This window comes from Teleopsis dalmanni, chromosome 1 (genome assembly GCF_002237135.1).
Source record: "Teleopsis dalmanni isolate 2A chromosome 1, ASM223713v2, whole genome shotgun sequence".
Lineage (NCBI taxonomy): Eukaryota > Metazoa > Arthropoda > Insecta > Diptera > Diopsidae > Teleopsis > Teleopsis dalmanni.
Window position 1 is genome coordinate 76653289 of NC_051846.1, and position 17828 is coordinate 76671116.

A 17828-nucleotide genomic window follows, 5' to 3' on the forward strand; every position below is an offset into this window, starting at 1 on the left:
CACTTAGTATGCTCCAGTTAGTTTGCAATCAATCAGTGAAAGTTTACCGTAAGTAACATATTCTTACTATTCCAAAAAACAGTAGTAATGACTGGCTACGTCTCATGATAGTCTTCGCTTTTACCTTCTTCAAAATTATTTAAGCTTTTTCAATCCACTCTTTTAGATTATAATTTAGTGTCTTGAGTGTAGTGATCATTTCATTTTCAAGCAATTATGAAATTATTGCAATTAAGGATGTATGTAAAAAGTCTATAGTCTTCGAAATGTTTAAGCAATTGTTCGTTAAATCTTAAATCAGTGGAATCTAACACGCTCACAGCCTTAGCAAGCTCTCTAAATTTCTATCAACGATAATCCAACACTCCTTGATATTTGTCAATGCTTTTGTAGGTGGCGGTAGTTTCTGACTGTACTATGTTTAAATTCAGCTATCCAAAATGTTATGACTTTTTTAAAACAAAACTCGAATTTAAACACGATACATAATTCTCTCTATTTTAACAAGTACTTAAAATTAGTAAATAAGGTATATTAAAATTAATTTATTTCCAAATTTCAATAAATTAACTAATTTTTTTGTGTTTATCGTTTCTTTCTGTGCTATTCGAAACCCTCTAAATTTTTTTTAAGTTTAATAATAAGAGGACATCGTATGGATATTCAAATCGGATTACAAACTCATTACATTATGAAAGCATTATTTTTTATTAAAAACCTTAGTGCTTTGTTAAGAGTTTTCTCTGATCTCTCAGAATAGAAACAGAAATACCATAGTTCAACGACCTACAAATAGTTTTTATATATTATATATGATTATTACCATAGCGGATTAAAAAAAAATTAATTTACAATGTTTCTAATAGTTATACTTTTTAAAGTTATTGCATATAGTAGTAACATGATTTTAAATTACTAGTTATACTCCGGCTATGTTATGATTAGGTTATAACTCACTGAGAATAAGATCTTTCTACAGAAAGCTATACCGACAGCGGGTTTTTAGAGTTGTATATATCATGTGGAATAGAACAAACAGGCAAAGAAAACTAAAAGAATAAGAACTAACTATTTTGTTTTAATAAAGTTGGACAAAGCAACCAAGTCCCAATTTAAGAACCACAGTATGAGTTGTGAGAACTAAAGATCAGCTAAGATTCATCAACATTAAATAGACTCATTGCACTAAATAAAGAGGCTATTAAAATTTTCACAGAATTTCAGGCAGGGAACTGCAAATTGCGGTACTATTTCAACAGAATTGGTTTTTCAGTGTTCAATATCTAATACTTCTACGAAATGACTGTTAAAAAACCTGACCTGAATATATTTTCTGTGAGTGAACATCAGTGATTTGTTTATTTTGTGGATAGACCCGTTGTTTCAAATAACATATGGAAGAAAATAAAACCATCCAAAGTGTATATGATCATATGATTAAATAATCGTAGATCATCGGTTTATATAACTAGTATCAATACAATGGGCCACCTGAGTCGTGATGCATAGTATTCGTCACATAATAACAATTTCTGAAAACTTATCAGTGGATAGTTTTTGAAAACTATCATAAAAAATTTGCTGTAAAGTTGTCATGAATAAATACTTACATATATTATTTTACATATTTGTTTCTTATATTATTCTGTATACTTTGATCCATCTCTGTTGCTAAAAAAGACATTCCTTGAGACTAACTAATTTTCATTTTACGATGCAATAGAAAAACACAGCTTATTGAATTAATTATTTTATTCATTAGTTTTTTTAAATTATTTTCACCTAACATGAATAACATATGAACTGTAATTTTGGATTCCGTACTTTTAAATTACTTTTAGACAATATAAAAGTTTTATAATGGAAACTATTAGTCATATAACTTTTAGCAGAGCTCAGTATAACAAAAAACAATGCACTGTTACTCATCTTTCCAGATTATGAAAATTAGGTTTTTATCCAACTTGAAATGCCGAGGCTCGTAATTAGCTAAATAAAGCACTAAAATTGTCTTATATAACTCTCATATTGGAATAATTTTAAAAATAAAATGAAATAGTTTTGTAGATAACATTTTTCTAAATGAAGTGTGAAATGCAATTTGTTTTGGCGTACTTAACAAGATTTTTTGCCGATGATGCATCTGTTGAAAATGTGGAAATACAGTTGCTAATTAAGACAAAAAATGTTCAAGGGTTTACTCGAAAATATATTTGCAAATAAACTGTTTTAAACTGTCTTAAAAACTATTTTACCTTAATTTTTCATTGTACTAAAGTTATTTTTTACGATTGAAAAATGTTAAATAATACTAAATTTACTTAAAATTAAAGAAACACTCAATTTATTGTAAATTATCAATTAATTTTTATATTAAATGGATTAGATACATTAAAACTATATGGTTGTGGTAAACCATCTATTGGTAATTATATACGTTAACTAATGTACTGACAAAATTTAATGTTATTTGAACGAGTAGAAGTGAAGTTACTACATCTAAAGTGATAGTAGGTTTATGTGATTGGAGTACGGAAAAAACGAAGTTTTTTTTAAACTTTTACCCAAACATTTCAATAGATGCATTAAATTTATAGTGATGACTGTTTATTTCCAGACAGAGCTCATAAATAGTATACACGTTTTAAAAATAGTCGTTAGAACGCATACAGCTAACAAACATTATGTTGGCTAATTAAAAATCCTGATCACCACGAGTATAATGAAAACTGTACCCAGGATCAAACTTAAATTATAATTGAGATTCAGAGAATTATAATTCAAAAACATAAAAAAGATATATTTATTGCATGTTCTCTGAATATTTGCAAATCCAAATAGTTTTTGCCCCATTTGTTTTGCATAAATTAACTGGCCATCAAAAATTACTTTGATCGATAAATATATGTGATCTATTTTTTGGTTTAGAACTTTAACTTTCAATTACTTGCCATACTTACTCGATTTAAAACAGTGCGATTCTTACCATTTCGGAAAAATACCTTTGCCGATAAAAGGAAAGGTTTTAATAGACGTAGAACCCATTCGAAAGCCGTATACCAATATTCTGAAGAACTGTCACTTTAAACGGGATAACTATTTTTCTGTCTATCCAAATGTCATTTGAAAATTACAACAGCCAATAATCTACCTTAGCGGTGCAGTAGAGCCTTTTATCTTGCCAGTAGAGCCTTATTATATGTTAAATACTTACTCTTAAAAATTTCATATGATTCGTAATCGTACTTTTGAGGTGATATGTTTTTGAGGAGATATGGAATTTAAAATTAAAATAAATCATATATAAATGTAAAAAATTAGTACATTATTTAATTGAATAGATTATAATTTACGGCATACGTGACTTGCACATCGGCAGCTGGAGAATTATACCATAGAAGCTAAGTTTTTCATTATATTTGCAATCATTTTAAGTGCTACGTTAAAGCTAGTTTATTTGTTTAGTTTATTTTGTTTGTTTGTTTTATTTTTCTCTGGAAAATTTATGAACGTATGTACTTATTTCTGCGGCTCTCCAACCTAGTCAGTGATTTTTTTTGGCCCGCGCTCTTATCTGATCTGGACAACCCTGGTTTAGACCAACGATTTTACCTGCATTCACAAAAAGTGGTGTGTATTTATTTCTGCGGCCCTTCAAGCTATTCAGTGATTTTTATTAACTCGCGATCTTTTTTGATCTGAACAGCCCTGGTTTAGACCAATGATTTGGAGACTATGTTTTTATCAAATTATTCTTTAATTAAAGCACTGAGTTTAAAGACAACATTTTTTGCCAACAGAGCAAATATGTACCTTTTGCAAACAGTAAACATTATCTCTATTTAAACCTGACCTGATGATTACTAATATCGGAGGCTCAAGATTACAATCCAAATTAAAATTACTTGTGCTACGTGAGTAGATCATAACAGATAGAACGACCCAGCGGCACCATTATGCCAGCGCTGAAAAAGTAAGCGAGGAGGTAATAGCTCTTCGTTTTTATTTTTCTTTGTTTTCGACATTTGTGTTTGACATAGGCAATTTCGGGGTTGAAATTATAAAAGAATGAAGAAGAAAAGCATATGAGTTAAGAATTTCTTGTTTTGCCTACATTGTATACATTTAGTCTGCTTTTGATTTTAGTGAAGTGCGAACAGTGAACAATTTTTAATTTTTAAAATCAAATAAAAAACAAAAATTTAAATAAAATATAATTTGTAATTTCACATAAACTCACTGTAAGTATATGGAAAATTAAGTAAATATATTTAAAATGATAATTGTAATTTTTGTTTTGTATTATGTAGAAGCTACTGCGTCAAGAACGATTAATTGACCAATGTGCTGCGAATGCAGTCATTCTAAAGCAAGGGGTAATCAGCTGTAGTCATGTAGTCAGCTGTTTCAATTGGAAAATTTTACAATTCAAACTGAGGAGGATTTAATTCAATTTAATGAAGAAATCACTGCCGTTGAAGTAGTTGTAAGTTAAATTATATATGTTTCTTACTTTCAGTTTCAACTTATTAATATATTCACATGTAACAATTTTACTAATTCATACATTTCTTTTCATCTATAACGTTATTTATAGACTGCATCAATGAGACGCGTTATTAAAAAACAACCAATTACGCGAAAAATTTCCTGGAATTTTGGAGAATGGTACCCAAGGCAAGAAGTCCTTAAGAGCGTTAGAGAATGTGACAGCAGCACTTTTTGGTATGGTATATTGTACATAATTAACTTTAGCGTATACAATAACATACTTTTGTATTTACAGATGCTTTAAGTACAGATGGTAAGCCGGAACAAGTGATCAAGTCGAGTCTGGAAATCTCTTCAAGGTGTTAGTAACAATTTCCAGAAAAATATTCATCTATATAAGTATGTTATATTTTTTTATGTTAATATTAATATTTTAATTGTATAAAACATAAATATAAAATATAATTTATTCAAAAAAATTTATAGTATTTTATTTAAAAATTAATAGCATAGGTAAAATTGAAAATTTAAGCGAACATATCAGCGCTGATATGTTGCATTACAAATTCGAAAAGGTAAGCTAACATGTCAGCGCTGATATGTTCCATTACAAATTCGAAAAAGTAAGCGAACATGTCAGCGCTGATATGTTGCATTACAAATTCGAAAAGGTAAGCGAGCATGTCAGCGCTGAAATGTTGCATTACAAATTTGAAAAGGTAATCGAACGATTCAGCGCTTGCCCGCAATGACATGCACGTGTTAAAGTAATTAGGAGTTTCATTTGAATAATCAGCGCTAGGCATTACCATTCAGCGCTGAGGGAATCGATTCCCTCAGCGCTGAAAGTCCCGCTGGGGACAGACGACCATAAATCGGCTTACATGTGTGTAGTTATGCATATACATACATTGGTCATATGGTTTCCGATGTCGTTTTTACTAAGCAACAAGTAATATGACCTTTACTTATAATTATATCATAAGTATATGAATTTAATATTAAATATGTATGTAGATATGAATATTAGTTTTAAATATTATATTACAAATTAAATAATTGCTTAAATACTAATTTAATTACACGATGATCACTAATCTCAAATTATCGATCTTTATATTCTTCAATATTCAAAACCAAGAAAGATTTTTAGATTATTTTCTTATCACCACAAAGATTGAATTTCATCAGAATATTAAATATTAGGAGGGGTAATTTGACAAATCGTTGAGTAAACACTGATCATGCGATTTGGGTATGTGTGCGTATCTTAAGTGATTGCTTTTGCTGCATAGCTACCTGACAACAACGAAGACAAGAAGGAATAATAACCACGAACAACAATAACAAAGCATGAAGAACTATTCAAGAACTTTCCATCAAACAAACCAGAAGGAAAGAGGGAAGGAAAGTATTATTTCTGGTACAATTAATACAAATAAAAATAAAAATATTGCACAATTGAATAAACTGACTTTTGTGTTAAGTTTTCAAAAACGAAACAAAAAAAAACAAATGAGATGAAGGAATTTACTTACATATCTACATACATTATATGACAAGTAGTGCATTTAATCAGCAATACACTTGACACCTGTAATAAGCACTTTAAGGAAAGAAAGTTCCTGTATACAAGGAATTAATACATACATATACATATGTACGGTCATAAGTATGTGCGTACATTTGTATGTCGTCATTCTATAAAATCATATACATACATATGAACATAACTACATTTATTTGCAACAGTGTATTAATTGTTTAATATTATTTCATCATCCTTTTTTTTCTTTAATTTACTGCAAACATTTTGTTACCTATTTTTGTTACCAAGTGGAAAATTTTAAGTGTAACACATTTACGCACAAGCATATACAGAAGTTGCATTCAAGTATATTTGTATGCATATATTTATGTACATGTCCGCATGGATGTCATAAAAAACAACATTAAACACACACATGCATAGATATACATACACACGTACGTACGTATATAAAGAAGTACTCAACCACTCACTTGCTTTTGAGGTAGAAAACAGATGATTTCGCACATGCACATGCAAGCATGCTATACAGAAGAATACCTTCTTTATTATTACAACAAAAAAAAGGAGTACTAAAAAGTAACAAATATAACTCAAAGAAGCAACACTATTTTTAAACAATATACTTATAAAATTGTATGTTGTAAATATGTGCACGCGAGTGTAGCTATTCTAATTCTACCTTCATTCGAAACATTGCAACGGCGCATATGCATGCACTTTTCAAGAAAATCAGAGATTGTTGTGAAAAACTCAAATGGGGAATTGGAGAAAGGGAAGATAGAGGTGCTCATAGAGAATACTACATTTATGTTTTTATTATTTCCATAAGTAAATGTATATGAAAATCATATGTATGCTTGCTTATATATAAAGTTTCAAGTGCAACCAAGGCGAGAGTTCAATTGCGTACAAAAGAACGAACGCAACTTGAGTGTTGAAAAATTTTGCAACTTTATTTTTTAATGGGAGAGCATTAGCGTTTGAGAATATTTTGATAGTTTGAAACTGAGTGCCGGAAAAGTTTCAAAAACTATGTATTTGGTTGTATGATGAAGAATTGGAATATATAAAATTATTACAAAAAAAGAGTAATGAAGAGTTTTAATAATTTAATTACTTCATTTAATTTGGAGACGTTGTATATGCAAGTTTTTTTTTAGAATTAGACTTGATTCCGTTTGTTACATAGAGTATAATTAAGCATATATGTAAACGTTATAGACTGTTTTTTCATTTCATATGTTTTTGAGTCTTTGAGTTCTGCTGTAGCACAATAATAAAATTAATATATCTGAACGCTCAATTTTTGAGTATAAGAGTAGTGTCGTTTGATAGTCTCAATATTTTATATGAGTAATTATACTCATATAATCATTTCCTCTTAAAAATGAGAAAAACTCTTTAATTTACTCTTAAGCGTAAATTGTACTCTTGAGCATTTTTTTTTTAAGTTTTTATTGCTCTTATTACTCTGCGCTTTTCCGATTGTCATATTAATTCTCATTTAATTCTTTTCGTTTTTAAATTCACTGCTAGTGACTTGCTTGCTGTTTATAAGCATTTGTGACAATTGGAAATTCGTCGACTTCAATTTTTCATCCTCTTTCGGTTGTATTTTTGCTGTGCACTTCTTCACATTGCCCTTTTCCCCAACTCAACCCTACTAACATGAACAGAATAAAACAGATTCAGTTTTTGTGGATACATATTCTAATTGAAGCCGGTTATATATATATGTATATTTGTGTATATGAATATGCAGCACTTTTAATAAACATTTATGAAAGTAAAATTGTCGTTTGGTGCATTCAAGTAGATTTATTTAAATATGTATCTTTTTGTATGTGTGCCTTTTTTTAATTTGTTGGTACTTCAGTTATTTTCCATTAAAGATCTGTTTTTATATAAATTATAATAATAATTATAATATATATTATATAAATGCATAATGTCTATATTTGATTGATGTATTTAAAAGGAAATAAGATTTTTAGTTTGAAGATATCAAGATACATAATGAAATATTTAAATAAATTAAGTACGTTGGCTGAACTGGTTCGCATCAGGAATTGATATCAGGAATTGATTCCGCAGATTTTACCGACAGCATTTGGAGATAAATGCTGGGTGATAGAGTTATAGTCCTATTGAGAATTGTGAAAGAGTTTACTAGAGATAGGAAATTATACATATCATCACTAATAAAAATTTTTATCACTAATAAAAACAATGTTGGAACTCCAAAAAACAGTTTTATGTCTAATAGTGTGGGTAATAAACGTATTAATATTTGCATATATTCAGTAGTACGTCTATATTCCAGATTTAATTAAGTATTATTCCTTTTCATTTTATTAAATAATATGAATTACATACATATATGAATGTCCTAGGTACATATAATCTTTATATGTATCATAACATTCCTATTCAATAATATTTCAGAATTTCAGTAATTTATCTGTGATGGGTTTGGAACTGAAAATGTTACAATTGATATTAAAAACCTAACGATTTTTAAATTAAAATAGTATAATTATATATGTCCATTATATATATATAAAAAACGAACAAGTTTTGTTTGTTCACAAAAAAAAAATTTACTACAAAAAGTGGTATTTTAGTATCAGACTAATTTGGTACGTTGTTGGTTTTTTTTTTTTAATAAGTTAAATATACATAAGAGATAATATAATGAAATAAAATGAATTTAATTACAAATTAAGCATTTTATTTAAAAAAAATTTTTTGTTAATTAAAAATCGCTACATTATCGGGATAAAAACAGTGTTTAAGTTTAATTTGCTTGCTGTGCCAATAATTATGTTCAATATTGGATGTATACATTAAATGTTAATTTATTTATAAATATTTATATTAAATTTTTATCTAATATTAAATATTAAATTACAAAAAGTATATATAATAGTATAAATATTTTGGTAGTAGTTATTAATAATTCCGTTCTCGTATATTAAACTGAATTGCTTCATTTGTTAAAAACTTTTTTGTTATTAAAAATTTTATATAATTTTTTTAATTTTAAAAATTAAAAAATTTTTTTTTGGTATACAAAAATATATTAAATTGACATAATTTTATATTGCAAAAGTTTGCCAAAAAGAGATACACTTAATAAGATTATAAATCAGATAAAAATATTTCAATATACCTAAATCAATAAATTTAAACAAATAATAAAATTTTATTACTTAATAAACACGAAAACTTAAAAGAGAATGTATCAGTAAGAGCTTAATATGATTACTACGCAGGGGTTATATATTGCTTAAAATTATATGAAATTATGATTCTATAAAATAAATATAAATAAATAAAAGATATGTACTGTATAAACATAACTATGTTAATTAAATATTGTTTTTTAGGTTAAAATCCTTTTTTTATTATTAATTCAAATCCTGAAGATAAGTGACAATAAAAAGTCTTTTGTAATAATAATTTAAATTAAATTCAAGAATATATAAATAAAATTTGGATTTTAAAACAATAAATTATAAAAATGAAAAATATTTAACTTAAAAATTATTTAAAGTTAATAAAAAAGTTTTTTTTATTAAAAAAAAAAAGTTTTATTTTAAAATAAATTATTTTTAAATAGAAATCTTTAGAAATAGATGACTTTAGACTAAAGTCGAAATATCGATAAAATAAAAACTATTGCAAAATTAAATTGTGATTTCTTTTTCTTAATTTTTATTTTTAATTTTTAACAACAATAAAAAAGTTTTGATCAATTAGCCTTAAAAAACACTTTATTAAAATTATTTGGTATTTGGATAATTAATATTTTAAAGTAAAAATAATAATAAATATTGAAGCAAATTTATATTAAGTTTTTAACGATTTATAAATTATTTTTAAATTAAAAAAATTAATTTTTAAATTAATAAAAAATTATTTTGGGTCTTTACTATCATTGCTGTATGACTTATTTTGTAATTAATTAGTAAATAGTTCAAAAAAAGAAAAAAAATTATTGAAAAATTTTTCAAAATACATTTTTCAACTAATATTTTATATACATATAAGCATTTCTATTTTATATTAAGTTTTTAATAATTTATAAATTATTTTAAAATTTAATTATTATATGCAATTAAAAAATTAATTTTTAAATTAATAAAAAAATATTTTTAGGTCTTCACTGTCATACATGAGTAAATACTTCAATAAAAAAAGAAAAAATTAATTAAAAGTTTTTTCAAAATTAATTTTTAAACTAATATTTTATATATAAACATTTTTAAGTATGTTGATTGTCATTAACTGAAATTTTGATTCAGAATAAAAGTTTTACTTTACATCATTAAAAAGTTTGTGGGCATAACTAATATAAACTTCAAGACAAGTTTTCTACAGTACAGACGAGTATATATTATTGCTTGTCTCGTCTTAAAGTGACTAAAATTGATTTTATAGCTTCCTTTCCATAAAATCGCTATTATTTTTAATACCGGTTTACTTATGATTGCTTAGTGTCCATTGATACTGCTGCATATGTATATGTATGTATGTAGGTACGTATAATTGGCGTATCCTACTTTAAGCGAGGCGTTGTGGTACGATGGAAAAGAAAGCATATCTTTTTAATAGTTGTCGCACAATCCCTATACGTTCGCATAGGCAATCAGTCAGGTTCTGTATCCATTAAAAAAAAAAAAATTAAAATACAACTGAAATAATGCATTTCATTTCAGTGCAGAAAGAAAAGCAACATTAAAAAATAAAATATTTAGCGAAAAAAAAATATGATGCTGCCTTTCATGCTTCTGCAATGAACGCGCTGAACGTGCGCTGAAAAGTCACGTAGACCAAAAAAGCAGGCATATACTCATTGCTCAAAGTACTGATTGACGTCCCCGGAAAAGTGCAGGAGAATAGCTCAAAAATACAAAATACAAAAAATGAATAAATAAATAAATAATATACACAATTTCATATACGTACAAGGAAAATGTACATTTGTATACATAAACCAGTAAAATATACAAACATCTACATATGTACATATGTATATTTCTTTGCATACGAAATTATACAAAGTAACATATGAGTTGCATGGAATAAGTAAGCTGGTGTGTTTGTGTATACTTTGTAGAAGGAAGTAATAACAGCTGATGGTAAAGTGTAGTCGAAAGTGTAATCAGCAAGGGAGATTGTTGAGTGAGTATCCCAAAGAAGAGATTTGAAAAATATGAAAACTAAATTTGAGCAATTTTCATTACACACAACGATATCAATGCACTACTATGTATAGTTGTTTATATATATATGCTGTTATATATTGTAAAATTGAAATACACTTTCATCATCATTTCTGCAGTTTGGTTGTAATATTTGTTTTTGTAATGCGCTCTAATACAAATTTCACATACAATATTTTCTACTCTACTCTTCTGTTTTCTTTACATCTCAGTTTTCTCGACGTGGTTGTGTTTGCACTGCTCTTTACTGAGTACACAAGTGAAATATACTCAACGTTGGCTACACAATAGCAGCGGCATATAAAAAAGTTGTTTCTCTCTCATATATAAGAAATATATATGGATGTATAAGGTGCGCAACACGCAAGGGACGTACGTGCTTGAGCGAACGTTTTGTATAAACGGTAAAGTAGAGGAAAAAATATAACACAGCAACAACAATTACAATTAAATATACCATATATATTTGTCGGTGCGAGAAGCCTATAAATACGGTGTACGGGAAGCCGGTTTTCATAGTAGCTTCGAAACACTGCTGAGGTATAGATGGTAATAAGAAAAATAAAGAGCTAGCGAAGATAAACCAAAAAGACTCGTAGCAGATTTGATATAAATGTATTAAGAAAAAAAATTTAATCGTTTCAAGAAGAATTCTATAAATTGTACATTTTCAAGTACTTATGAAATATAAAGAAGCAAGAAATTATAAAATAATTTTGCCATCTTAATTTAAAAAATTAATAAATGCAACAGACTAATGCCATTTAAAATTAAAAAAGTGATATGCAAAAAATATAAGAAGTAAATATTATTATTACAAATAATAAGTGCTGTGATTTCAACTACAAAAAAATTAAGCAAAGAAAAGTTTAAAAAATTTTGTAATAAAGCAATTTTCTTTCTACAAAATATTTTTGTTGGGAAAATATTTTCAAAATAAGCAAGAAATTCAGCAAATTGTGATAAATATCAACAAGAAAAAGTGATACATCAAGCACCAGTAGAGTTTCGAACTTACTCGAATTTTCTGGAAATTAAAAATAAAAACTAAGTTTTTTGCTTGAAGAAAATTAATCTAAAAAACGGCAGGAAAAGCCAGTGAAAGGCAAAAGTTTTTGATAAACGCGCGCTGATACACTGCAAAATTAATTTTTAAGAAAATTTTTAATATCCACAATTTCCTTATTACAAATGAAAATGGAAGTACTCGCTGTGCAGCAACCATATGAGACGACGGTATACGGGGCGCTCGGTACCTATAAAGCTAAAAGTAAGTAAACAGAATTGTTGAACTGCATTTATTTATTACACTGTTAGAAATTTTTTTTATTACATACAAAAAAATTTTATTTAAATTATATTTAGTCTTTTTTAAATTATAATTCAATGTTTAAAGAAAGAATCATATATATGTAGTAAACATTTTTTTTTAAATAACTTCAAATAAAAGTAAAATTAATTCGAAATTTTTATTATTAAACCAATTTTTTGAAATCAAGTTAAAATAATTAAATTTAAAAAATAAAATTTCTAGCCTAGCCTTGTAAATGAAATTCAAATACTTTTTTCAAGTGTCTTTTTTAAATTTTTATTGACATAGCTTATCGGTTGCAAATGTTCAGCAAAAAAGAAAAAAATAAATAAAATAAAAAAGTGTTCATATACATTGTTGCCAAGCGAACATACAGCAAAAGCGTGCTTAGTTGTTGTTTTTGCTTAAATGCGTGTTTGGCAGCGCACGATTATAAAAAAAAGAATGTTTAAAAAAGATTAAAAAATTGAAAAATTCAAAAAAGAAATTGTAAGAACTGATATACAAATGTATTTTAAATAATTTTTTCTTAAATGTTTAACAAATTAATAATTAATTTATGTTTTTTTTCTTTTATTTTAGACTGGGCTAACATATTAACACCGCCGCCAACTAAAGCAACGCAGTCACCCACCAATTTACCATATCTACAGAGTAACACTACCAATAAAATGAAGAACAGTATTATAAGCAAGAAAACTAAACGCACTGCAGAGGTGAGCAGCAATGGTAAATCACGTGCTGCTGCTGCTGTTGCAAATCAACAACAACAACCAGCAACAGATAGTAGTTACCGCATTGGTTATAGTAACTACAATCATACACCAGATAACACAAATCTATTTTACTGTGATGATATTGATGCAACAGCTGTAAATGAACTTTCATTGCGTTTGCTTGATGAACTGCGTGCGGCTAAATCGCGTCATTTAACCTGCACTGAAGTCTCCTTACCCTGTGATCTCACACCTAGAATAGCAGCAGAAATTATACGTGTTTCCGAGAAGGAACCGTGCGGAATACGTGGCTGCACCATATACATCGAATTCGAAGATGAACCAAATAACTCGAGACGTATTGCATCACTCAAATTGGATCCCGAAATGGTATCTACCTTTGAGATATATTTAACATTGCGTCAGGACCATCGTGGTTGGACTGCATTATTGCCACAATTCATGAAAAGCTTGGCACGTACAATAACTATCAGTCCAGAGTTCAGCATTACTAAACATAAATTGTACTCACCACAAGAGCGCAGCAGTTATAGTTACGGTAGTAATAGCAGCAGTAGTGCTGCCATCTCTACACCATCATCGTGATGTGGTAAATTTATAACAACGAGAAAGCAATTTTATCGATAAAAATTTTTTCGATAGTATCGAAACGAAGACGATGTATTATTATTAATTAATATTAATTTTCGAAGCCACCCCACCTACACACATACATATACACACGGTTACACACTACACATCTTATGTCTAATTGAAATACACTATACATCTCAATACATATATAGTGAATATATTCTATATATATATTCTTTCGATTATATATAATATGTGAACTCACCACCATTAGTATGTAGGTAAATATTTTTTGTCTTAGGTATTTAAGTTGATTACAAAAACAAATTGTGAAAACATGAATTTTTAAGATAATGGCAAAATTATAATTTGCCAAATCTCAAACTCATGAAAATGTGATACTGGTTAAGATGCTAAGTTTTAAAATTGATCTTATATAAACAACAAAAACCTAAACGTACTCCATTAATTATTAATATTTAAGTATTTTCAATATCCCTGTAATTGCCTCATCCCTAAATCCCTAAATTAAAAAAAAAATGAAACTCTTTTGTGAAATTTGGTAGTTCATGGTGAACTCAAGTAAAAAGATTTAGTAAGAAAAAATTTGAAAAATTTTTTTCCTTCCCATTTCGGAAACTTTTTTACATATAAGAAAAAAAACATTTGCGATATATTTAAAAACAAAATACAATTTTCAATTAAACATTAAATTAAAAATTAAAAAAAACTTAATAATGTTCTCATTTACTAAATATTATGATATTCATAAAAAAAAAACATAAAATTAAAAAATACAAAAATATATATTATATATGTATGTACTATTATTATTCATAGGAAACAACAAATTGAAACTATTTATTACTACAAAAAATGTGCATGTATTAATTTTTTTTATTATTAATATTATTGTGTATTAATGTTAAGTTTTTTAATAATTCAACCAGAAAAAACAAAAATTTGTAACTAAAAATAAAAATAAATTACAAAAATTTTTAAATAAAAAATCCTTGCCAACTTTGCAATGCTTAGCGCAGCTTCATATGTTTGTTGCCGCAAAGTGCAAAGTTTGGTTAAGTTTTTACAAATAAATACATGTTTTTCCTTTATTTTATTATTTTCCCCTGCTGCCCATTTATTTGAAGGTAGCTAAAAAGAAAATCACGAGCTGCTTGAATGTAAGTATGTAAGTATTTCATGAATCTTTCCCATAAGTAATTTGTTGCTTCAATCACCAGTGCACACCAACAACAAACAATAGTGCGCTGAGTTGTGCTGTTCTGTGCTCCATATGTTTGCAAGTGTGTGTATCGGTTTTCTGTAAGCCAACTTCGTTTTATTATTCATTGTCTTCTTCAGGTTTGCTTTTCACAACTTCGAATGACTCATACCATTCTACTTTGTTTAAAAAGGTGCCCTTGTTGCTGTTATTAATATTTTTTTCTTTTGCTGGTGTCTATTGTTTTGTTGCTTTATTTGTTTTTATAATTTTTTCTTTCGTTAATGTCATTTTTTGTTGCCAGGTAGTTCGTTGCAAAAAAGAAAAAAAAAAGAATACTTTGTTTGAAGTGTGACAATCAGTCATTTTGAGTTTTTTTTTAAATTAAAAACAATTAATTTCAGTTCTAATCAGTTTTGGAATTAAAAATACGGCAATAAATCTAAAAATAAGTTTTTAACATTTGCTAAGAAAAGGTTTACAATTAGTAGTTTTTAGTGTAGAACAATTCAAGTTATTTTTATTGTCAAACTTATACACAAGTAAAGTGAAAACTCCTCTTTGAGCGTATACTAACCAACATTCAACTTTCGTTTGTTAATTAAGAGTGCTTAGCAAAAAAGAGTTTAGTTGTTTAAAATTACAATAAAAAGAGGATTAGTTTAAAAAAAAACATAAAAAAGGGTATCTTAATTTAACAGAAATGAAGCGAATTTTTACTGTAGTTTTATATAAAACTAGACGTATCCCTGCGTGTGAAACTATGTTTCTCAGAAAATAAATGATTGTTTTAATCTATACAGTTTTTTTTTATAAGAATTCTGGAGTTTAATATCATCTACGTAACGATGCTTCAGCCACAGTTAGACCTCTAAATATAGAGATAAAGTGTAATGATGTAATCGATGTAGATCCATTTATCAGCTTAGGAGTTGTTTTGTTACGAATAAAATATAATAATTATTCATATATTGTATATATAGAGATGGAATTATTTATAATAAAACTCTTTTTCTGAAGATGATCACCCTTAATATGGACTCTACGTAACCTTAATATAGAGATAAAGTGCAACGATGTAATCGATGTAGATCAATTTATCGGCTAAGAAGCCAATTTGGTATGAAAAAAAACAATAAATTTTCATATATTGTATACAGTATATAGTTGGAATTCTTATAGGAGCTAGTAAAACTCTTTTTGTGTAGAAACTAATAAAAACTATAAGAGAAATATTAGTTAAATTCTATGACCTTCTTTATAGGAGTATATATAGGACGAATAGAACATACTATTCTTACGATTAATTATGTATTAAATATAAACTCTGTATATAACACTAGTTATAAGTTTTAATAGAGAGAAATGAAAATAAACCATCGCAATTATTTTGATGATGAATTTGAATCTAAAAGTGTAATTATATCACAACGTGAATAATAAAGTGAATAATATAATGTATAAACCGAAGTTAAGTGTCAAACTGTCAGCTAAGATATTAGAGAAGGTATTATTTTTAAAGATTTGAATCGTTTGCATTTTTAGTGTTTTTTATAAGGGTTGTGAATTGTATTTTTCTTACCTTCGTAGTTATTTCCGGTTCACTCAAACAAATATATCGATTCGGTTCTGGATTTTGTTCTAATAGAGAAAAAAAAACGATTTCTTCAATTTTTAGTTTAGTTAAGAGAAAATACTTTTTAAATATTTTTATTAAATAATTTTATTTTTTTTTCTATTTAGTTTTATTAAATTATTAGCTTAAATTTATTTATTTTGTATACTATAAAAATAAAATAATGTAATTTTACCAAAGTATGCAAGAAGAAATTTTGTGTAATTGTGGTAGATTAGAAACATGTCCCGGGCCACACAAACATTAGCCGCGAGCCACATATCGTCCGTGGGCCTTGCTTTGGACAGCCCTAATTTAATTGCATTATATGTAGTTTTCATAAAACTTATATATATATACATAAATAAATGACAATAAAAGAAGATGTACCGAACTGTGCCAAAATAAGATGATATTTTTTTGGTTCGGTACCGTATTTTGCTTGAGTAGAAACATTGTTATTTTCGGTTTTCAGTTCAATTCAGGTTTGAAGACCTGATTGTTATCCATTTTTTGATTTATATATTTCCAGTAAGTATTTTTTAAATTTTAAATTCTAATTTTAAAAATTTTAAGCGTATAAATTTTATCATAGTTTATTAACATGACTTTTAACGTTTATACTACATATGTTGTTGTTTTTACTATTGGTTTATGACTATTATTAATTATTATTTTATTTGTTGTTTCATTAGTTGTGTGTTAAAAAAAATATAATTATCTAGATTTTTTTTATATTTTTTTTGTGGTGAGAAGGTGGAATGCTTTATGCACCGTCAAACCGACCGTCGTCGGAATGGTGTGCCCGACTCCCTAACATTAATATGTAGTATACGCACTAAAACACCTCCTTTTCAGCGAGACTTATTCCCCTTCGGAACCGCTTTCGCATTATTTCGAGGATGGTCTCTTTTATGTTGGCATTTCAAGTCAGGCTCTCTTGATTTTCGATCTGCGTCCAGACCACCGCATTTTCTTGGTGTCAACTCTATTTTTTATATTTCTTATTCTAGTTTGTAGTTCTCCTTTCTATATCTAATTTCTTCGTTTTGAGAACTTGAATCACATATGAGTATCTAGTTTTAGTCCTTACAAAAT

At 27.3% G+C, this 17828-nt stretch overlaps 1 protein-coding gene across 1 annotated transcript; it reads left to right on the forward strand.

The window, feature by feature from the left end:
- Nucleotides 1–11781: 11781 nt before the first annotated feature.
- Nucleotides 11782–14655, forward strand: LOC119668021 (protein scylla). Its single transcript, XM_038077391.1, has 2 exons — nucleotides 11782–12541; nucleotides 13166–14655. Exons 1-2 carry the CDS (start codon nucleotides 12463–12465, stop codon nucleotides 13903–13905), a joined length of 819 nt encoding a protein of 272 aa, XP_037933319.1. The 5' UTR covers nucleotides 11782–12462; the 3' UTR covers nucleotides 13906–14655.
- Nucleotides 14656–17828: the final 3173 nt, after the last annotated feature.